The sequence below is a fragment of the Pelobates fuscus genome, chromosome 8, assembly GCF_036172605.1.
Source record: "Pelobates fuscus isolate aPelFus1 chromosome 8, aPelFus1.pri, whole genome shotgun sequence".
Taxonomy (NCBI): Eukaryota; Metazoa; Chordata; class Amphibia; order Anura; family Pelobatidae; genus Pelobates; species Pelobates fuscus.
This window is the reverse complement of record NC_086324.1, coordinates 166,484,179-166,508,377: the sequence shown is the minus strand read 5'-3', so window position 1 is coordinate 166,508,377 and position 24,199 is coordinate 166,484,179. Positions and strand designations below refer to the sequence as shown.

At 40.0% G+C, this 24,199-nt stretch overlaps 1 protein-coding gene across 1 annotated transcript in view; it reads right to left on the bottom strand.

The window, feature by feature from the left end:
- Nucleotides 1-2,012: 2,012 nt before the first annotated feature.
- The window catches only part of LOC134571346 (hemicentin-1-like), a 46,526-nt gene continuing 24,339 nt past the window's right edge, over nt 2,013-24,199 (bottom strand). The window contains exons 5-9 of the mRNA XM_063429548.1: nt 22,788-23,087; nt 22,207-22,329; nt 18,914-18,983; nt 2,956-3,117; nt 2,013-2,503 (exon numbers count right to left, since the gene is read on the bottom strand). Of these exons, the coding sequence (XP_063285618.1) occupies nt 2,254-2,503; nt 2,956-3,117; nt 18,914-18,983; nt 22,207-22,329; nt 22,788-23,087 (905 nt within the window). The 3' untranslated portion in view covers nt 2,013-2,253. The remainder of the gene's footprint in view (nt 2,504-2,955; nt 3,118-18,913; nt 18,984-22,206; nt 22,330-22,787; nt 23,088-24,199) is intronic.

Sequence of the window (24,199 nt, the reverse complement as noted above, 5' to 3'; positions counted from 1 at the left end):
ATTTGGTGTATAAACTGAATTTTCAATTAATATTATAAATATGCTCTCTAATTCGAATCTTCAGAGCCCGTGATGTCTTGCCAATGTATTGAAAGCCACAGGGGCAAGTTATCATATATATAATGTTTTTAGAATGACATGTTAAAAATTATTTAATGTTAGAATCTTGATGATTCGTAAACAAGGTACATTTTTGTAACATTTCTGCTCTTATTTTTCCTTAAAGTGCAGCCTTTACACGTCATACAGTAATATAAACCATTTTCCCTCCTAAACATTGATAAAACTTGTGTATTTTTATTTTTATTATCTAAAAATCTTTTAGTTAAGATCTGTTTAAAACTCATTGCCCCTCTAAAAATAATTCTGGGTCTCTCCCCCCAATATTTTTGGATATCATTATCTTGTTCTAAGACGTGCCAATTTTTTTGTATTTTTTAACATATTTGGCTACTATTGGAGCTATAATTAAAAATGAAAGGTATTACTTTATCTTCTTCCTTGGGTTTTTTTCCCCTATATTTTAAAATAGTGTCCCATGGTTCTTTTTCAATCTGGTCACTTATGCTTTGTAGGGAATCACGGTTATAGCCTTTTTCTACAAACTGGTCTATTAAAATCTTTGTCTGGCACTTGTATTGTTCAATTTCTGTACAGTTACGTCTCACCCTCAGGAATTGTCCCTTTGGTATATTGACTATGACTAACCAAGGTTTCAAATGACAGGTTTTAAGACCTCTAAAGCTATTAACGTCTACTTTTAAAAAAAAAAGTTTAGCTTTTTATCTGACTATTTTCAACGTAAATGCATACATCTAAAAAATTAACTGTACGAGAATTAATCTCGTAAGTCAATATTATATTCCAGTCCTTTTGGTTCAGGCCCTTTAAAAAATGTAAAAGTGATTCTTCCGTTCCCTTCCAAACAATAAAAATGTTGTCAATATAACGTTTATAGAGGACCAGATTTGCCCCAATATCCTCTTTGGAGAAGACTTCCAGTTCTTCCCAATGGGACATAAATAAGTTAGCATAACTTGGTGCAAATCTGGTCCCCATTGACGTACCTTTTGTCCGCGGATAAAATTTATTTTCAAACCTGAAGAAATTATTTAAAAGAATTATTTTAATACCCTCAATTAAAAAATCTACTTGTTCCGAATTTAAATTGGCATCTCTTTTTAAAAAATGTCTAGCAGCCTCACACCCTCTCTCAGGTTGGATAATAGTGTAGAGGCTATTAACATCGCAAGTTGCCATAATATATTCTTCCTCCTATCTAAAATCAGGAAAAATCTGTAATAGAGTCATTGTGTCCTTAAGATAAGAGGGACGTTTCTTGACCAAATTTTTATTATATATATCTGCTATTAGAATTATGCAATATCTTTCTATTTTATTTATCTGATTTTCTCTCCTCCCCCTCCCGAATTTATGTACAAATAATATCCTTTAAAACTGGTATGTTTTTGTGCAATATAAAATGAATAAGGACTACATAATAGCTGGGCATTTGTGATGCAAAACAGACTTTTCAAAGATGGCGTTTGAAGAACTTCCGGTTTTACGTCACCACGCAAAGACCGAGATGACGTCACAACGTAAGGATGCGGAATTTAGAAGTCGGACGCATAGTGATGATGAAAGCGGAACAGGAACCGGAAGTCATCAAGGAAGGTGCCAAAAGTTTTGTTTAAAAATGAAACCGCAGAGACATATGGAATCACCACTTTTGAGGAAGGCTTTGCACCGAAACGCGTCAAGTGGCAAGATTTATGGCCTGTTTTATTTGTTTTTCTATTTATGTTTAAATAAAAAAGTGTTTTTACCTTGATCCTGCATCCTGAGAATAAATAATATATTGCTCAGTACAATCATTCACTTTGTAATAGTTAACTGATAACAGTTACATAGTATACACAAGATCCAGCGCAGTCACTCATCCATTAAAAATCAACTTTAAATCTCACAGATTTTATTTTTATTTTTTTAAAACACCTAATCTAGGTAAATATAATGGGGGTTTAGTTACGGTATATGATCATACATTGCATAAGTCTGCCACAACGTCAATGCACCCCGTTTTTAGCAGGTCCTACTCTAAGAAATGGGATCAGTTAAGACATGTTCGACAGACTTGCTATGTACACTCAGGTGGACGTCACACAGGGAAGCTTCACAGAGCAGACACATCTTAGCTGCCGGTACAAGAGTGTGGACGCAATAAGTACAGAATATCCCAGAATCCTCTTTTTATGGCTGCACAGAAAGGAAAAACTCTGTTATGTTACGCAGCTTCAGGTTCCTTTGCAGAACAGGACGTTCCTCAAACTCTGCTCTGCACTCAGGACAGGTATAAACTCTTTCTTCCTCCTGTGTATCCAGCACATTCCTGATACAGACACGGCAGAAGTTATGTCCGCAGTCCAGCATTACCGGATCCGTGTAAATACTCAGACAGACGCAGCAGTTTAACTCTTCTGTCAGATCAGCAGACGCCATCCTGGAAAACAGCAAGAGAAATGAAGGTCACCCAGGCACTAGGTGGAGAATTAGTCATTGTGAACTTTGCCATGCTGATAGTTTAACCTGTGAGATCTGAACTGCAACATCCACTTTACAGCAGATTTTTTTTCCATTCTGTGAAAATTAACAAATTACGTCGAAATTACGTCCAATGGCAACTCTCATATTTACTAAAGTGAAATGCAGTTGGGGTTTGATCAGGCTGAGTAAGTCTCAGCAAACAATTGGATGTATTAAGTGTCCAAATTAAAATCAGTGCTTTCACATCTGAGTCTTATACACAAAGTATAGGATTCAGAAGAGTCTCAAAGCCCCAATTGGAACCAAAATAGTTTAGTGTGTGAGAGTTTGTGGAGGATGGTGAGAGCTTTATGGGGGAAGGATGCGTGTGTCAGTGTGTGTGTGTGTGTGTGTCACCTCCCCGTTTACCTTCCATGGTGGTCCAGTGGAATGTGAGCTGGATCTCTGGTGGCCTGGTGGAGGAGCATTGTGATCTCAAAAATACTTGGTGCAGATCCCTTTAAGAGTCCCCTCGCAGTTCTGGCACTCGGGTCATCATTAAGCACCTGAGAACCGTGAGGCGTGGCTAATCTGTAGAAATTTTAGTTGACTTTTTAATAACAATCTATGCAACTCAAATGTCATTTAGAGCAACAACAATGTGTCTTATTTACACAGACTGATTTCTAAACACATATATTGTAGTTTAAAGACGCATTACCGGGAGTATTATTATTATTATTATTATTATTATTATTATTATTATTATTATTATTATTATGCTCTGTTATACACTCAGACACATCAACAATATGGAGCTCCTACAAAGGAGGGACATTAGGATAGAAGAGAGGGCCAGAGGGATTGGGCCCAAAATATGGACTGTGCCTCCCTAATAAAGACACCAGGGAGGTATGTCAATTGCAGACTTAATTGCAGTGCACAGTCTTGTTTCTGACAGTGTGGGGGCAGAGACCTGATGTTGTCAGAGATATTGTGTAGGATAGAAATAAGTATATATTGTGTGATACAATTAATACATGCATAATAGAAAAAATGCTGATTTCTCACAGCTTAACTCCACCAATATATCCAGGGGATGCAGGAACAAGTAATAAATCCCAGAGAATATCCAGCACAGTCAGCAATAAAATCCAATAATATCCCATCACTAGTAATGTCACGAACATAAAATTTTCGGTTCGCGAATGGCGAACGCGAACTTCCGCAAATGTTCGCAACCGGGCGAACCGCCATAGACTTCAATGGGCAGGCGATTTTTAAAACCCACAGGGACTCTTTCTGGTAACAATAGTGATGGAAAAGTTGTTTCAAGGGGACTAACACCTGGACTGTGGCATGCCGGAGGGGGATCCATGGCAAAACTCACATGGAAAATTACATAGTTGATGCAGAGTCTGGTTTTAATCCATAAAGGGCATAAATCACCTAACATTCCTAAATAGTTTGGAATAACGTGCTTTAAAACATCAGGTATGATGTTGTATCGATCAGGTAGTGTAAGGGTTACGCCCGCTTCACAGTGACAGACCAAACTCCCCGTTTAACGCACCGCAAACAACCGCAAACAGTCCATTTGCACAACCGCAAACTCCCCATTTGCACATGTTTTAGTGCAAACTAGTCTAACTACTAATATAGTTGAAACATGCTACTTTTATTCATGCCAGACAACCATGCAGGCCAGACTAACAAACATGCCAGGGCCTATCATAGTTAACCACCTCAGATAGTAACATGGCTCCCTCTATATACAGAGTAAACATGGCTCCCTCTATATACAGAGTAACATGGCTCCCTCTATATACAGTGTAACATGGCTCCCCTCTATATACAGAGTAACATGGCTCCCCTCTATATACAGTGTAAACATGGCTCCTCTCTATATACAGAGTAACATGGCTCCCTCTATATACAGTGTAAACATGGCTCCTCTCTATATACAGAGTAACATGGTTTCCCTCTATATACCGTGTAAACATGGCTCCTCTCTATATACAGAGTAACATGGCTCCCTCTATATACAGTGTAAACATGGCTCCCTCTATATACAGAATAACATGGCTCCCTCTATATACAGAGTAACATGGCTCCCTCTATATACAGAGTAACATGGTTTCCCTCTATATACCGTGTAAACATGGCTCCCTCTATATACAGTGTAAACATGGCTCCTCTCTATATACAGAGTAACATGGCTTCCCTCTATATACCGTGTAAACATGGCTCCCTCTATATACAGTGTAAACATGTCTCCTCTCTATATACAGAGTAACATGGCTTCTCTCTATATACCGTGTAAACATGGCTCCCTCTATATACAGAATAACATGGCTCCCTCTATATACAGAGTAACATGGCTCCCTCTATATACAGAGTAACATGGTTTCCCTCTATATACCGTGTAAACATGGCTCCCTCTATATACAGTGTAAACATGGCTCCTCTCTATATACAGAGTAACATGGCTTCCCTCTATATACCGTGTAAACATGGCTCCCTCTATATACAGTGTAAACATGTCTCCTCTCTATATACAGAGTAACATGGCTTCCCTCTATATACCGTGTAAACATGGCTCCCTCTATATACAGAATAACATGGCTCCCCTCTACATACAGTGTAAACATGGCTCCTCTCTATATACAGAGTAACATGGCTCCCTATGTATACAGAGTAACATGGCTCCCCTCTATATACAGTGTAAACATGGCTCCTCTCTATATACAGAGTAACATGGCTCCCTATGTATACAGAGTAACATGGCTCCCCTCTATATACAGTGTAAACATGGCTCCTCTCTATATACAGAGTAACATGGCTCCCTCTATATACACAGAGTAACATGGCTCCCCTCTATATACAGAGTAACATGGCTCCCTCTATATACAGTGTAAACATGGCTCCCTCTATATACAGAGTAACATGGCTCCTGAGCTGCGGGTGGGGGCCCTATAAAAGAATAATGGGGGGGGACCTACTGTTCTCCCCCCCAACCCCACCCCTGAGCTGCGAGTGGGGGCCCTAAACAACAATAAGGGGGGGGAACCTACTGTCCCCCCGGCCCACACCCCTGAGCGGCAGGTGGGGGCCCTAAATGAAAATCTCCCCCTCCCCCATCAAAGGTGACAAGGGGTACCCAAGCCCCTAGTCACACACCCAAATAAAAAAGCCCCTAGTGAGGGGGGAATAAAATTACTACCCTGTAAAGTAAAATTCAACTTACTATTCAACGTCTTCTTTTTTCTAAAATCTTCATTTTTCAGCCGCGAAAAAGGCCAAATAAAAAGCCATCATACCCGTCGAACTTAAAAATAAAATAAAAAACCCGAGCGCAAAAAAAAATGAATCCATCTTCACCTAAAAAAAAATGTATGCAGCTTCCAAATGAATCTAAAATGGATGCTGTCCAAGAGGTGGGAGGGTCTGCTAGGGAGGGTGTGCTGCTGATTGGCTGGAATGTGTCTGCTGACTGTGAGGTACAGGGTCAAAGTTTACTCAATGATGACGAATAGGGGGCGGAACGAACCGCGCATGTGTTCGCCCGCCGTGGCGAACGCGAACACGCTATGTTTGCCAGGAACTTTTCACCAGCGAACCGTTCGGTACATCACTACCCATCACCTTTCCCAATCACTGGACGACACACGGTATCAGGAGTAGAACAGAAGTTTAATGGCAACATTCCTTCTTTTATGAGATTCTCCCATGCAAGGGAGGGATTTACATTTATTACACATTGCACCAATCATATAGACGTTACCTTCCACACATCTCCTCCCCTTAGCTTAACAGATAATACAATTATACTGCACATACTTTTCCCCACTTTCTAGATGTACCCCAAATGTGTGATATACCTTTAAATATGGTACCCCCTGGTAGCCCTGATCTGGGTGAGAAACATATCCAAAAATCACCCAGATCAGACCAGGGGTTCGGGTGTTATAGGAAGGTAAAGTTTTGACCGACTGCATAGGTAAAGAAGCCGAAAATAATTCCATGAAATTTGGCCCTGCGGTCGGTCTCTGCTCGTGCCCCAAAACTCCCGAAATGCTATACCACACATAATGAAGTCGGTAACCGGATGAATCCCCTAGTTCGTGGGATTCATCCTACCGAACGACGGGCCGTTCGTGTATTTCCTTCGGTAGTTTCTGCCGTCCTGGAGGTCTTAGCAGCGTTCGGCTAGTCGAGTGTCCGTTTTGAGTTCCAGACACTCGACGACCAAACACCGCTGTTCGTGAGTTTAAGATGGCTGCCGCCACGAGTTCGGCTACCGAAATGGCAGCCACCCAGGGGATATAGCAGCGTGTTCGTATGAACAAAGGGAATAGGAGAAGCGATCAGGGAGGTAAATTACATGAATAATGTACATCAGGGTGGTTCGGTTGTTCGGTACTTTCTTCGTATACCGAACAAAGTATGTCCATAGATAGTGCAATATAAATCCGTGCATTCCAGGCATGAAAAACCTCTGCAGTGCCAACAATAAAACAATAGATGGGACAGCCAAAAAGTGGTTCCGCTACAAGAAACTAGATGTTTTTTTCAAAATTTGGCCCTGTCAGCTAAAGAGCCAGACAGTGAGTAAATACATATGTGTCAATAAAGATAAGAAACACAGATAAGACAAGTATGTGTTCATTTTAAGAAAAAGTACTTGTTCAGCAAACACACATATATATTGCTATAAGTTTAGTTATATACAAAAACAGTAATATAGTGTGATAAATTCCTAGTCAGCAACTTATATATATTTGTGTAAGGGGCAAATAGCCGTATATGGAGTAAGGATCCAGCATAAGCGTAGGATAATATAAAGGGAGCAAGTCGGTTGTGGTGTGCCGAGACCGACGATACGGTAGGCCTGTAAATAAAGAGGGCCCACCAAGGAGTAAGAAAGTAAAAGTAAATGGAAAGAAAAGAGAAAGTGTTGAAATGAGGAGTGGGTGGGAGGGTCATTCTGATGCTGACCTCAAGTGATATGAGTCAGGTAAGGGGTGTCCCTTATATAGGGGAGTGAATTAATTTAAGCCCCTCCCACAAATACAGGCCAAATGGCCTTAATACTTGTGTAAGGGGCAAATAGCCGTATATGGAGTAAGGATCCAGCATAAGCGTAGGATAATATAAAGGGAGCAAGCCGGTTGTGGTGTGCCGAGACCGACGATACGGTAGGCCTGTAAATAAAGAGGGCAAAATGAATAATCAAAGATTTAATACAGTCAACAAATATATACAAATTAACCAGACATTTCCTTAAATGCATTACAGTATTTAATTCCTGGAAGAATTTTGAAGGTAGGAATCTAGGACCGAAAGTGGACACCATTTGTTGTGGGTAGGATAGTATGTTATCTCTACTGTTGGTCCGTGTTGACTCGTTTCGGAATGTGGTAGAGCCAAAAGGTAATGAAATATGTGTTTACGTACGTGGGATCGTTGAAGACAATGATCTGTCTGAGTGGTGGTGATGGTAGTGGATTCTCTGGCCCGAGAAAGGCATAAAAGGCAATGTGCATGGCTGGTAATGGCCGACTTGGTAGTATAATTGAATGGTTGTAGATCTAATAGGTCCAATAAGGATGAAAAGTTGAATGGCTATTGGTAATCTCTGAGAGTATCGTGGGGGAATGGATTCCTGAAAACCTCTGAGTATATTCTTGTCTGGTATGATAGCATGAAGTTATGGTAGTTTTGGCCATAGGTTATCATGTGTTGTTGAATGCCTGTAAAATATATAATTAATGGTGTGTGAGATAGTTTAAGGTGGCAAAAAGAAGCAAAACCTAGGAGAAATGTTATGACACAGGTTGAGCTATGTTGTGTTCCAATTAGATTCTTTAAGCCAGGTAAAACGTTGTGTTATGTGTTCTACAAGTATGGGATGAAAGTGCTAGATGGGATAGTGCATGCTATGCTGCATGAGTATGTCTAATCCATGATTTTGTCTCTGGAACAAAAGAGTGGCCGTGACTGTATGGGCGGCTGTAGGAAGCCTATGATGAACATGCCTGGAATATAAATGAGACAATTGTCGGCAGGGATGTATACTCCCGTCTGGTACATGAAAGTGAAATGTGATAAGTGGCCAACCAAGTGAGTTCCCCAGAAATATCATGACCTTATGGATGAGTAGTGGTGTTTGTTGATGATATGACATGTGCCTAGTTGTCTGAGTAACAACGGATTGATGACCCTGACCATGCCACAGCAGCTGCTACAATGGGGTAGATCTCCTAAAGGGGCTGAGGTGGTGGAAAAAATTCCAAACCTGGATGCCATGGCCAACAGCTCCAAAGCAATTGTTCCCGGTAGATCGCTGCCAAACCCGTGGTAGATGCCGCATCTGACCATCTGGTTGGAGAAGTGTCAGACAATCCTGGAAGGAACATGCTTTTACCATGCCAAGTGGTTAAGAAATTCCCCCCATGTGCAGGTCTGCTGTTGATGAGGTGTCTAGGGACATCCTCTGATCGTCATGTTGGAAGTGTGGAAAAAAGGGGAAAGTACTCTGGATGTGAAAGCGTGGTCTTGTGGTATGATTGGCATGGCAAAATTAAGGAACCTGGTAGGGATTGTAGTTCCTTGCATTTGTAAGTACTAAGCAGGAGGTAGTGAATGATGTAGTTGAGAATGTTCCCTATTTGTCTTGTGGTAACTTGCGTGTATCGATGCCGACTCAAGTCATATGCCCAGTAATGTGATGATAGTGTCTGAGCCTTCTGTTTCTTATGGGGTACTGGGACGCCCAAGTGGTCAACCAGACTAAGCTGCCGTGAGGCTTCTAGTGAAAAATATCTTCTAGATAGTGTATGACTAAGGCATCTGGATATGTTATCATAACCAGCACAGAGTATCTGCGAATATCGATAGTAGGCTAATCTACTAGCTCGAAAGATGAGCAGGGAAAGGATTGCCCAATTTATGCCATGTAAGTGCCAGTGTGTAGGGTAGATGGTAGCCGTTTACTGCGTTGATGATATTGGTCTTACTTAACCAAGCTTCAACCCATGCTTGAGTGATAGCTGTAAAGGTAGATCAATAGTGTTGTATAGTAAGAAAACTCCTCGGAGGGTATGAGCGAGTTGAGACTTGGGGTAGCGGAGGTGTGTGGTTCCAATAAGTCTATGGTTAGTCTTTGTTTAAGGGAAGATTCCTTGTGACAATACCAATGTGTTTGTGTTTGGTGCCATGCTGTAAATGGTGGAGATTGGAAGACCCCTCTGCAAATCTTGGCTATGAGTGTGTTTACAGCCAATGGTTTTGTTGTGCTGACTGTAAGTGAGGGCATGCTATATTCCTTGAAGGTGTGTTTATGATACCTGTATGGGAGCCCTTTGAAGCTCCAGAGCTTTAGTAAATCTACTACAAGTCTGGAAGGGTGATGAGTCAGTAGTGTTGAAAATGCATTAGTGTGTACAGATGGTGAGTATGTTATTTGTAAGTTGTATTGGGACACATGGTTTGTCATGTGCCCTGAACCATTTGAACATATATGCAACAGTCTATATGCAATGCAACTACTCATATCAATGGTCTCTGGTAGTTCAGAGGTGCTGGTACCTGGAGCCTGAGAGTGCTCGTCCATTTGTTTGGGACAAACTCCCTTCGGTATGGGTACCTGCACAAATAAACATCTCTACATATTCCAAATGCCAACCCAACCAAGGGATGGTCAGTTCCCGATTTACCTGGAATCCCTGGATCTGACCATCACCGATACATATATATGCCTTGCTTCCCCAATGTGCTGGGATCATACGTGCAGGGTTAACGACTTGTGTGTCATAAGAATTGATTGTACCAGGTAACCGAGTTTCGGTTGGTGCTGGTTGTAGAGTAGCGTGAGGCCCAGCCTTGTGAGGGCTGTGGTGACCAACTCGAGATTGCCAGTCTATCATAAATGTTTTATTTATTTATTTATTTTTTTGGGCTCATGAGTTTATGAGTGAGGCTAGCATAGCCTGGGTGTCACCTGAGTTGATGTAGCTGGGCCTTCCCCTGCCTCCGTGTTGTCCGTTGATGTATGGAGGAGTTTGCTGTAGCAGGGCAGGGGATTTGTCACCTCCTTAGGTCGGTGGTAATGTGTGGGATCGTCCAGGATCTGATTGCTGCTGGACTAGCAACATCTCCTCTGCTTGAAGGTGTATCAATTCTAGCCGGGGTGCTAGGAAGAGGTGATTCTTCACCATCTTTTGGAGAAATACTTAAATAACAATAAAGATTGCAATTATTATTTGTACCCAGGGTTCTTGTACTGGCTTTCTAGCTAAGCCGTAAGGCGAAATGATTAGGCTTGGTGTTTTTTGGTGACTGGTGAGGCCCTGCTAGTTGCCAAGTGGCTTGAGAGGCTCTATCTATGCTTGGCGCAAGGGGATTTTTTGTGGCCACTGAATGTTGTGGCAGGATGTTGGCCTCTCAGTGACAGTAACCAGAAAATAGGAAGGGGAGTGACAGGTGAGGACCTCTCTATGATACAATGCGAGGCGGCTAGCTCATGAGTGGCCCGAGGGGTGTATGCCTCCGAGTGTGAGGCGGGATGTTGGCCTCGCGGGACCACTAACCGAAGCATAATGCAGAGAAAAAAGGGGGTAATACCTATTGGGCACTAGAACCCTAATTGCCAGTACACTATTACTATTCCAGGGAAGGTAAGAGATGAATAACTACGTGAGCAGGTGTATGCACCCTGTAGTATGGTATTGAACCTGACAATCCATATAAGTTTTTAGTAGTAACTGTAACCGAATGGATAAAACCGTATGGCATAAGGAAATGTGGCATAGACCAAGCTTATCTTAATACGTACAGTATATGTGAAAAGTAAAGTGCCGTGATGTGTAAATATTAAACATCGTAGCCATACTGGTTAAATATGTATCAATCTTAACCCATTAAGTGCCGTATGTACAAGTGAAAATGTGGTCTGTCCCCACCTTGTAAGTTGTATGTCCCCTTGCTAGGGGAAAGTCTGTTGTGTGAGCAGCATGCTGTGAAAAATGTATGTGAACTATATTACCAGTGACGTATATACAGATGCGTCTGCTACTGTGTAATAATATATGTATTTATACCAGATGTTGATATAGTGCTTGCTATGTGAATTGTTGTATGTCTTATTGAATGGTAGGGGTCAGTGAACATGGTGTTGCAAAATGCAAGTGCACTGGAGATCTGCCGAGTGCCCTATAGGTGGCAGTGTAGTTGAATACTGATTGGTATGTGAAATGTTGTTTGTCTGTTGACCTATAGGTGTCAGTGTTTTGGTGTTTGTAAAACCCCATGAAAATTGTCAACGTACTTGACAGACCTGTAGTTGGCAGTGTTGATAGAACCACTGTTGGTCTTTATGTGAAATTTAAATTATTGTGAATTAAACCTGAAGTTGAGCCCGTGCTGGAGTTTAATTTATGGTTATGTTTAAAACAATCTTATGTGTAATTTATATTGGCTGGTAAATTGTATATGACGTGTGAAGACAGTTTTGCTGTTGACCAGTAGGGGTCAGAAATGCTGATTGTATGTTAAAATACCCTTTAACCCCTTAAGGACCAAACTTCTGGAATAAAAGGGGATCATTACATGTCACACGTGTCATATGTCCTTAAGGGGTTAATCCTACCGTTTGACAGATAGGAGTCAGTATAAAGGCGAAAATGCTGTAGTTAGTTTGTTTGCTTATGAAGTGAAAGAAAGTCTGAGAAGCCTGTAGTATACCGATTGACCGGTAGGGGTCAGCATGTAGGCGAAAATGCCGTGGTTAGTTGGTTTGTACATGAAATGCAATAATGTCTGAGAAGCCTGTAGTACACTGAATGACTGGTAGGGGTCAGTGTGTAGGTGAAAATGCAGTGGTTTATTGTTTTGTACATGAAAAGCAAAAACGTCCTAGAAGCCTGTAGTACACCGAATGGCTGATAGGGGTCAGTGTGTAGGTGAAAAATGCAGTGGTTTGTTGGTTTGTACATGAAATGCAATAATGTCTGAGAAGCCTGTAGTACACCGAATAACCGGTAGGGGTCAGTGTGTAGGCGCAAATGCAGTGGTTAGTTGATTTGTACATGAAATGCGATAATATCTAAGAAGCCTGTAGTACACCAAAAGACCAGTAGGGGTCAGTGTGTAGGCGAAAATGCAGTTGTTCGTTGATTTGTACATGAAATGCAATAATGTCTGAGAAGTATGTAGTACACCAAATGATCAGTAGGGGTCAGTATGTAGGCGCAAATGCAGTGGTTCGTTGATTTGTACATGAAATGCGATAATGTCTAAGAAGCCTGTAGTATACCAAAAACGGTAGGGGTCAGTGTGTAGGTGAAAATGCAGTGGTTTATTGGTTTGTACATGAAAATGCAAAAAACATCTAAGATGCCTGTAGTACACCAAATGACCGATAGGGGTCAGTGTGTAGGTGAAAAATGCGGTGGTTGGTTGGTTTTTACATGAAATGCAATAATGTCTGAGAAGCCTGTAGTACACTGAATGACCGGTAGGGGTCAGTGTGTAGGCGAAAATGCAGTGGTTCGATGGTTTGTACATGAAATGCAATAATGTCTGAAAAGCCTGTAGTACACTGAATGGCCGGTAGGGGGTTTAAACAAATGATATGCATGAACTTGCAATGGTTTTAGAACAGACTTAGACAAAATGCAGCCGTAAAGTGAGGACATGACCCGTGCATGGTGCCGTGGGACTGATGCCTGGCGTAACGGGTAGGTCGACTTACGGTTTGTGAGTCACTTGGACACCATCCACGGTGATGGATTGAAGAAAGAAGGTGGTAGGCCGGAAAAGCCTGTGGCTGGATTTCTGACACAGCTCTGCTTAGAAAACCTCATGGAGTAATCAGGTAAAATGGCGTCTGGATGACCCGGAAGTGGAAATCATTCTGATGCTGACCTCAAGTGATATGAGTCAGGTAAGGGGTGTCCCTTATATAGGGGAGTGAATTAATTTAAGCCCCTCCCACAAATACAGGCCAAACGGCCTTAATACATATATATATACACATATAAATATGTAATTATCTATACATAGATTAAGTTGAACTTAAAATTCTTGAAATAGAATAATGCTTAGATAAGCAAGGACACATTTGGTTTGAACAGGCAAAGTCCAAATTGAGAAAGGAGAAATGCTAACTAAAGCATATTAAAAGTAAAACATTCCTAAATTGTCCTAAACAAGACGCTAACCCTATATGATAATAGCTGATAATATTCCTGATGTAAGCCAACAGCTCCACCTGTTTGAAACATATAGAAATATATATCAAAATGACGTCAGCAGACATTAATATAAAACTTGCCCCAAGAATCCCATTGGACCAGGTCAGAAGCTTAACAGATAAGGAATGTCATATAACCCAATGACATAGGTATAGAAAAAAAAATCTTCACAAAGACATCACAAATCATCATAATACTCGGACGATCTCTTGAAATCCCTTGACATCTGACAATCTAAAGACATCTTGAAACAATCTTAAAAATAAAATCCAAATCTGAGAATTTCACAAACCATGCGATGTGGACTTCCCAACAAAATCCAGAGTTTTTGTGAGCTGAGTCTCCATTGTGTGAAAACTCAGAGGGGAAGCATAAGTAGAGTAAGAGGAGTGAATCTCGATAGACATGAGATGTAAAGATTATATCATGTCATTTATCATTGGATGTAGTAACTACGTACTACGTACCATAATTCCAAGGGAGGCCCATGATCCGATTGTCAGACATATTGTGCCAGAAAATATAAATGTTATTCTATTACACACACTGCATGACACTATTAGGATAAATGGTGTCACAGATAATTTTTGTAGCTATCAAAAATCTACCAACGGAAAATGCTTTCTGACGTTGAGAAACATTGAGATAGCAAGTTGCTCACTGACAGCCATCTCGTAAATACTTGTAGAATTCGCTTAGTGCACATACAGAGGTTACTTTATTATCAACAAGTATTTAAAAAAAAAAAAAAAAAATCTTGGAAAATTATATTTTCATTGGTTTGTTCTACATAATATTATTGAATACCAATATAGCGAGATATAGTTATTTTTATTACCATTTTATAAATGCCTTTGCATATTATCAGTTTGCAATTCCATGCTGAGAGAGTTTAGTTGCTGGGTGGATTGGAAAACGTTAAGTCGGTTTCCATCCATTTGTGGAAACAAGTAATTGATACTTTGTAGAAGCAGCAAATATGGATTATTTTCCTGTTTATAATTCCAGGAATAAATGCAGTTTGTGCTTAATTTTTCAGGTGATCTTGTAAAATAACACCATGTCATATTATGGTGGAGTATATTATATGTAGTATATATATATGGAGTATATTATATACTACATTGCTCATTATCCAGATTTCACTGTCTACTCTACTGAAAATGATTCTGACATGTTTGAAGCAAATTTTCTTTGTTACATGTTTTTTGATCACTGTTTATGGTACAATCGTATAGATTGTTGTTGTCACAGTAAATTATATTTTTTAAGTAATATAGTTATTGTATGCTGTCTTTAACGGGACACTATAGTCACCTGAACAACTTCAGCTTAATGAGGTTGTTCAGGTGAGAACTATAGCTCCCTGCAGCCATTCTCGTGTAAACACTGTATTTTCTGAGAAAATACAGTGTTTACATTGAAAGCTAGGAACACCTCCAGTTGCAGTCACTCAGAGTGAACCAGAGGGGCTTCGGAGTTGATGGAGGCATAATATGCCTCCATCCACTCAGATCTGCTGTCAGCAGAGCACAGGGCAGCATTGTGCACAGCATCCTGTGATTCAGTATCTCCTCCCTCTGCATGCAGACACTGAACTTTCCTCATAGAGATTCATTGATTCAATTCATCTCTATGAGGAGATGCTGATTGGCCAGGGCTGTGTTTGAATCATGCTGGCTCTGCCCCTGATCTGCCTCCTTGTCAGTCTCAGCCAATCCTATGGGGAAGCACTGTGATTGGATCAGGCTACCACATGTCAGCAGACTGCTTGTTTTTCTGAGTCTAACAGCATGCAGATTTATAGCTTCTGGCTTTAATACAGTAAGATTTTTACTATATATATGGAGGTATGAGGGGCCCAGGGGGGCTAGATGGTCGTGTTAACACTCTAGGGTCAGGAATACATGTTTGTGTTCCTGACCCTGTAGTGATCCTTTAATTTATAAAATTAGGATGAACTACAAGAATTTAAGATCAGAGATAATATAGTAGGTATCTCTTTAAATAAAAAGTGTTGGTGTGGTCAGATAATAATTAATATCACCATATTAATACTCATATTAAAAATAATTTATATATTTAATATTAATAAAATATAATTTTTTTGTAATTTTCATAAAATATTATTTTTAATATTTTATCCCACACTCAAGATCCAGCGCACTCACTCGTCTACTAAACAGCAACTTCAAAGTTCAACTTCACAGATTTTAATAGTTTTTTTAAAACACCTAATCTAGGCAAAAATAATGGGGGTTTAGTTACAATATAGGATCATACATTGCATAAACCAGCCACAACGTCAATCTAACCCATGACTAATGCATAGTCACCTTTCTCGGCATATGCTAAACAAACCCACCTAAAAAAAAAAAAAAAATATTTGGACACCTTTATTTGGGAAACTTATCACAGCTTTAATAATATATAAATAATACTTGAAATTTTTTAACATCATTGTCACATATTACCATTACATATCAACCCCAACTCCTTTAACAATACTATCCCAGACAATGACCTACATCACAATAAGTAAAACCACATTATAACATATAATTAGCATTAGATTTCCATCTTTCTTCCATGTAGGGGTATACCAAGATACACCCTACACACACCAGGTTCGAAACTACCAAAGAGCTCAAACCTACCAATACACAATCACCCCTTCCAAGCACCTAACATAAGCCGTCATGATTTCATTCACCTTCCCCTACTAATCGACAATGCCTGATGGTCTCTAGAGTGGCACCACTGCAATCGTAGTACCATCTCCGACCATATGACCCCCACGTCTTGGACCAACTGCCTCAACCTATCCACTTCCTTCTTCCTACAGGTGAGCAAAGCCCTCTGTGACACCAGACCTAAGTCATTCCCTCCGGCATGAAACAAAAAGATGTTCGGCACTTTACCCTCGCTAATCCTCTTGCATAGCTCTAAGCACACCACTTGCCAACTAATACCCCTAAACCAAACCACTCAATCGGCACCATTGAGCGCTGGAAGCCCAGCTGTATGCCTTGACGACGAACTGGAGCTCTCCGTTGTGCCCAGTACACATCGCTACTAGCCTAGCTACTTGTTCAGATATGAGGAATCTAAGCATGAAAAACATACAACAGGGTGTTTACAATGCATGCGATCATGTATTTGCTGAAATATGTAATCTCTAATGAATACCTTTTCCTCACTGTGTAATGCAATGTTTATGCTTGCCCGCAAAAATAAAGAATTACAAAAAAATGTGACGTTATGGTAGTTGGAGTTTCCCTCTAAAGGTGTAGGAGCCTATTTAAAAAAAAAAAAAAGTAACATAAAAAGAAATAGATTTTCTCACCCTTCCTGGGTAGGATGTTTATTCTCATTCTTGGGTCCTCTACCAGAGGCTTGGGAATTTGAGGGTTCTGCTCAGTGTGTTAGTTGTTCCTAGAACTGCACTCCTCTGGACAGCCATTTCATATGTCCCACCTGGAATCTGTTGAAGCCACTCCCCCAACTTGGGAGTCACAGCCTCGAGTGCTCCTATCACAACTGGGACTACTACAGCCTTCACTTTCCACATCTTTTCCAGTTCTTCTTTAAGTCTTTGGTATTTCTCCACCTTTTCATGTTCCTTCTTCCTGATGTTATAGTCACTGGGTATTGCCACATCCACCACGATTGCAGTCTTCCGTTCCTTGTCTTCCACCACAATGTCAGGTTGCTTGGCCAGCACTTGCTTGTCTATCTGGATCTTGAAGTCCCACAGGATCTTAGCCCTGTCATTCTCGATTACCCTTTGTGGTATCTCCCATCTGGACTTAGGTAGGTCCAATCCATATTCTGTGCAGATGTTTCGGTACACAATTCCAGCAACTTGGTTGTGCCTCTCTGTGTTATCTGTCCTGCTAACATCTTGCATCTGGCTACTATGGATGTGGAAGGCATATGCCTTAAATTGAGGGAGGGATTATTTGTCCTATTTAAACCACAGTAACCCCTGCTTACCTGTTGTCGACGATTTCAGAAGTTCCTCTGTTCTACTTCCGGTTTGCAAAGACTCTGATGTCATTTTTGCCCGCCGGCCATCCGTACGAACAAAGTCATCCAAATTACTTACATGCAATTCGTGAGTATTAAAAAAGGAACACAGCCATCACACGAACAGGAAAACTGTAAGTAGTTTGGATATACGAACACCTTTTCTTTCGTACATTGGTCTCATACAATTCATATCAATTTTGTGTGTTTCTCCGTTCGGTTAAATAAAGGAATTCATGTTTCAATCTGCTTCGTTCATGTGCTACTGATATTTCATTCGTATGGGGAAAGCATACGAATGGCATTCGTGGGTTCTCGAGTACCTTTACCTAGGCATTTCACATCATTAGCAGGCAATGTAATTTGTGCCAAATTTTACAATCACTAAATTCGTATGAAGGTTCCGTTCGGAGTCATTCCCTCCGGCATGAAACAAAACAATGTTCGGCACTTAACCCTCGCTAATCCTATTTTGTTTCTCTACCTTCATTCCTAGGAACTGAAATTTGTTTCACTTTCATATTAACACTAGGACAATGCACTGGGTTTCATGCATTACTGTTCGGCTATTATTTAGGTGAATTTTATTTTATATTATAATTTGCTGGTTTCATTTTAGGTCAGTTAAAACTCTTCATAAATTAATTTCCATTAGATTGTTACATTAATCTCCATCTATAATATCTGTTGGTTCAGTCTCTGTCATTTCACTATGTGCACATAATTCCTTCATATGCGTATTATCGCTTTCACAAATTTAAAAGACTATTCATATAACACTCATTCTCTTAAGTGGATTTCAGGTTGAATTTTTTTTTTTTTTTATTATTATTATTTATTCTGTTATATGCTTGTATAAAAATGTTTGTTTAAAAATGAAATTAGTTAAATTAACCAGAACAGCATTTTTGAAACTCAAAGTTTTAACAGTTCTAGTTAAATAGATTAAAGTTTCTCTATCTCTCTCTTTTCTCCCCTTTCCTACAAATAATATGATTACAGTCATGCAGTTATTAAACTTATAAGAGATAAAACTTCATAAGAGAGTCAGAATTAGGAAAAAAAAATAATTTTCATGTAAAATGTCAAGAAAAAACTCTTACCCATAAGAGGGAGAATACGCGGGAGGGTAAAACGGACCTCTGATGTATGATATTTGTTTTCTGGGTTGGCCTGTGAAAACAAAGTTAAAAAGCCAGTAAATAGTTGTTATAGTTTTAATTAATTTGTTGCTTCTCCCAGGGGTTAGATAAATACAAAGATTATTTTGGTTTTACTTAGAATCACATGCTTCTGGCTAGAATTAGTCTGAATTAAAAAGAACAAGGCTTAAAAAAAACATTATGGTGGTTATGGTGCCAGGTTTGCTCTGGCTCCCACTCAGAGTAACCAGGGACGAATTAAGAGCCTATTGGCCCCGGGTGCTGAAAATTATGATGGGCCTAACTACAGGATATTATTGACAGAAAACACCAAGTGTCTGTATCTGGTGGAGGTGGTGGTGGAAGGAAAATTACAGGATGCATTTATAAGAAAACACATACCCTATGCTAATCTCTGGTTGTCATCTCTCAGCCTAATCCATACCTAGGAACTTTGGCCTCCGATGAAGCCGGATGTCGGTAGGCGTGGTAAAAGGAGGTGAGCCAGTGACTCGAATGACATCACTAGCACCGCCCAAAGCTGCAGACCCGCCTGGAAAGGGGGCAGATCTGCCTAAAGAATTGGATAGTTAGTCTGGTGTTAATGTATGCCAGACTGCCTGCCAATTATGCAAGTCGGCCAGCTACAGGCGGGACTATGCAAATAGCGCTGAGCTTGACGAAAAAACGCATCTAGTGAAACGCTAGCTCTCTGCTTCCTGGGGACAGCACTCACTTGCCCACTCCTCTCCTTCCATTCTTACTAGAAAGCAGTAGCACCTGGAAAACCGTCTGGGACAGGGAAACGGGTGGATATAGTGAGTGTAGCTGAAAGGGAATATGCCACTCTTTAGAGAGACCAGAGCAGCAAATCATTAACATTGTGTGCAAAGTCAGCTTTTTGTTAACTATTTTATAGTCTACCAGACCACACAAGTTTTGTTCCCCTGCATCCCTTCTAGGTCCCCATCCTTAACCTCTGCGTAAAGCAAGAGCATGTGAAGAGTAGTAAAAATATACACATATTTTATTTAAATCAATGGCCCCTATTCCAGGAGCATGGACGTGGGTCATCAGCTCTATTAACCCCCATGTTAATCTGGCCCTGATCATAACTGGCTAAACCATATAAAATTATTTGAAAAAAAAAAAAATGACACAAGGGATTGTAGGTGGACAAGGCTGTCTCTCTAGGTCCACTCCCAATAAGCTTAAAAAACTTCAATTTAACTAAATAACACGAGAAGGTGCCAAATAGCACTACAAAATGACAATCAGGAGAGAGCTTATATAATAATAAATAAAATACAATTACCACTCTTGCAGTTGTATAGAACTTACATATAACACTGGACAAAAAGCAAAGGATCATGACACAAAAAAATGATTACCTTATATATAATAAATACACATTTTTATAAAAAATAGAAACACACAGCATAAAAACACTCACAAAAGATGTGGCACTAATTTTATAAAGAAAAGTGCTAGAAGCGCTGTGCCCAAATAGGGCCAAAGATGTAGATAGCTCACAGTAATCATTCAGTCCTTTGATCTCCAAGAGGCCTCCTCATTGCTGGATGTCACCTACAGGCGTCAAGAAGAGTAACTGGTGGCTACTGTGGCTGGCTTGCCTGGCTCGAAGCCTTTCATCCATTAGTGTTCAAAACTTCCTCAAGAACTATGGTTTCCTTGCCCACTCCTCTCCTTTAAATGCTCAAATCTGCAAGGCGGCGCATGCACGTTCGAGCATCCTCTGCGGGCCATATGCAATGATGCCATGGCATGGCGGGCACGCATTAAAGAGCAATGTAACTTTATTAGTCCAATGCTCATACGCTTTCCAGTACAAAACAATAAATATAGGAAAAGGCATATAAAAATGCAAAATGACATTATGAAAAATGCACTATATATATATATAAAGAAAAACAATATTTTAAAAAGCCTACATGAAGCAGACCAGATTTTATCTCGACTTGAACTGGACTGATCCTTTGATATATAACTTACCTAGTTACATAGCTGTTAAGGACATGCTTCCATCAAGTCCAGCCTTTCTCACATTTGTTTTTGCTGTTGATCCAAAAGAAGGCAAAAAAAACAAAAACTGTCTGGCTTAAGTGCTTCCAATTTTGCAACAAACTAGGAAAGAAAATCCCTTCTTGACCCCAAAATAGCAGTCAGATGTCTCCTTGGATCAAGAAGCTATTACCCCACTAATTAGAAATGATATCCCTGTATGTTATGTTTTTGCAAGTATTTATCCAATTGCAGTTTAAACATCTGTATGGACTGTGATAAAACCACCTCTTCAGGCAGAGAATTCCATATCCTTATTGCTCTTACTGTAAAAATCAATTTCCTTTACATTCGACTAAATCTCCTATGTTCCAGTTTAAATGCGTAACCTCGTGTCCTGTCCTGTGTATGAATCGATTTACAGACAATGCTTTGTAATGGTCCCACATATTTGTGTAATGCTCTCCTATCCCCTCTGAGGTATTGTTTTTCAATGTAAAGAGATTTAAACTGAGATTCTCAATTCCTTTTTTATCAATTTAATAAACTTTTCTAGTGCCATAATATCTTTCTTTAGGTTAGCATATTCAAGGTGTGGTCTTACCAGAGATTTATAAAGAGGCAAAATTACATTTTCATCCTGAGAATTAATGCCCCTATTTATACATGACATATACCTTACAGGCCTTAGCAACTGCCTAATGACCTAGCATATTGTTGCCTAGTTTATTGTCTATAACAATTCCAAAATCTTTCTTGTGAGTTTTTATATTTAATCTACTACCATTTAGAGTATAAATTGTTTGTGCATTCTTTACCCGGAAGTGCATAACTCTGCATTTTTCTACATTCAATTCCATCTGCCATTTGAGTGCCCAGTCCCCCAACTTATCTAAATCCCTCTGCACATTTCAGCTGCTCATCTCGACCACTATACTGCTATTTTCCAAGTCTTTTAATTTATTTTATAGTAGTGCTATTTCATTATCCTTACTTGAAGCTAAGGAAGTAATAAAGACTTTTATTATCAGTTTGACAAGATATATTACACAGACACACCAGTCTACTCTTAAATGACAATACCTATTGTATTGATTCAAAATGCTGCATGTTGTTTCTAACTGTTAGCAGGATAACGTTTATTTGACTGTTAATATAATTTATTTATTTTTAAATCCGGAAGTGTAGAAAATATTGTATAGAATTTAGCTTTGATAGAGAAATGTACTTACTGCTGTGATTAGACTTCGTGAAAGATTTCTGGCATTTTTCGTATACAAATTTCAGCAACATTGTACAGACAGTGACAGCCACACCCCAACGTATGGTATAGTCTGACTCTTCATCCTTGTCATCTATGGGTAGATATGAAATGCACTTGTTTGTTTTCATTTGTATATAGAATTTTTAAAAAATTAAAAAATAAAATAGTGTGACCAGTACTCTACTTCAAGGCATAATAAGGCACATGATATAAATTGTGGCCTAACAGTACTTCCACTGTCCACCACCCTCTGTGAAAACGTTAGAATTTACTTGGGAGATTGAGAGTGTAGCTGTAACCAAGTCATGGATCACTGTCCTGCTTTCACTGTCTGGCACTGTTTTCCATCATTATTCTAAGGCCCTGTCCACCCACAGTCCAGCCCCTACTAGGGTATGCGTAAGGCAGAGATTACACTTTTTCTTATAGTTATACCAATTCATACCAGCAATGGAGTCAAATCTTTTTAATAACAAATACAACATGCTACAATGTTTAACAATGAATTTCATACATTTGGAGTATACAAAACAGAATGGTCAGCTTTACCTATATATTCCAGCTGGAAGTCTTTTTGGCGAGGTCTAGATAGTGATGCATGTTGGATCTTACAGGAGAAGACCTCGTTTCTGGCCCGCTCGGTGGGTTTTATGGTTACTGTGCTGTACACACTGTATGTGCCGTCTGGGTTCCTCTGAGGTTTGAATATTCTATAATAATTTAATATTTCCCCGTCCCTGAGCCATTTAATGTCGATGTCCACAGGGTAGTATCCGGTAATCAAGCTGCAGAGAATACTCTCCTTATTCACAACAGCAATTCTCCCTGTGATAGTGATCTTCGGAGGAGCTGAAATTGATTAAAATAAGACAATAAACAATAACCTCTATCTCAGAGCATTGAGTGAATGGTTCATATACTGTTATATTCCTCCCAGTGTCAAAGGTAATAGAAATGTATAATAAATCTTAAACAACTATCACTAACCTACTAGTGAGGGTCATAAAGGGGAAAATTGACTAGGTCCCACTATTAAACTATGGTGCACAAGTGGCACAGAGGGGAGAGAGACCACAAAAGGATGGGGGTGGGGGACGGACAGACAAAAAGGCATACTGAGGGCTGAGGATGGACAAAGAGATACACAGAGGGGCTGAGGGGGGCAAAGAGACACACAGATGGGCTAGTGGGTCAAGAGGCACATAGTAGAGGGGCTGAGGAGGGACAGAGAGGCAAACAGAGGGGTTGGGAAAGGGGACACAGAGACACACAGAGAGGCTGGGGAAGGGGACAGTGATACACACTGTGATACACTCAGAGTGGCTGGGGAAGTAGAAAAAAAGATATGCAAAGGGGCTGAGAGGAGAAACGAAAAGGGGCTGTGGAAAAGATGCAAAAAGGGCTGAGGGGGAAATAGACACACAGAGGGGCTAGGGGGAGGGGTGGAGAGAAAACCCCCCACAGATGTGCTGAGGGGAAAAAGACACACAACGTTTGCAATATTTTTTTCCAGTTGGGGTGCTCTTTCCAAGGGCACATACTAGTCTAGCACCTGATCTTATTATTGCCATATCACATGGCCAAGGGGATAAGGTACAGGGCAAGTGGACAATGCCGCCGCCCTCTTGTTCTTTTCAGTTTTATCCCTCACCTACATAATGTGTGAAGAGCAAAGGGTGCCTTCTACCCATGTCTTAACTTTAAAAATGTATTGTGATCTCAGAGAGCAGTGAGCAGCATGATTGCCATACACTTTAATTTATTTTTTTGTCAATCTTTCTTTTATTTAAGGCATATAAGATGGGGTACAGAAGAAGAAGTATGGGAAATGTACGAGTGAGTTACATCTTGGGGTTGATACATCGGTGTTGTTAGTACAGTACATTTTCAGGATATTGATGCCTCATTTTAAATGTTTATGTTAAACACGAGCAAATCCACAGTAAATTGAGTTAAACAGG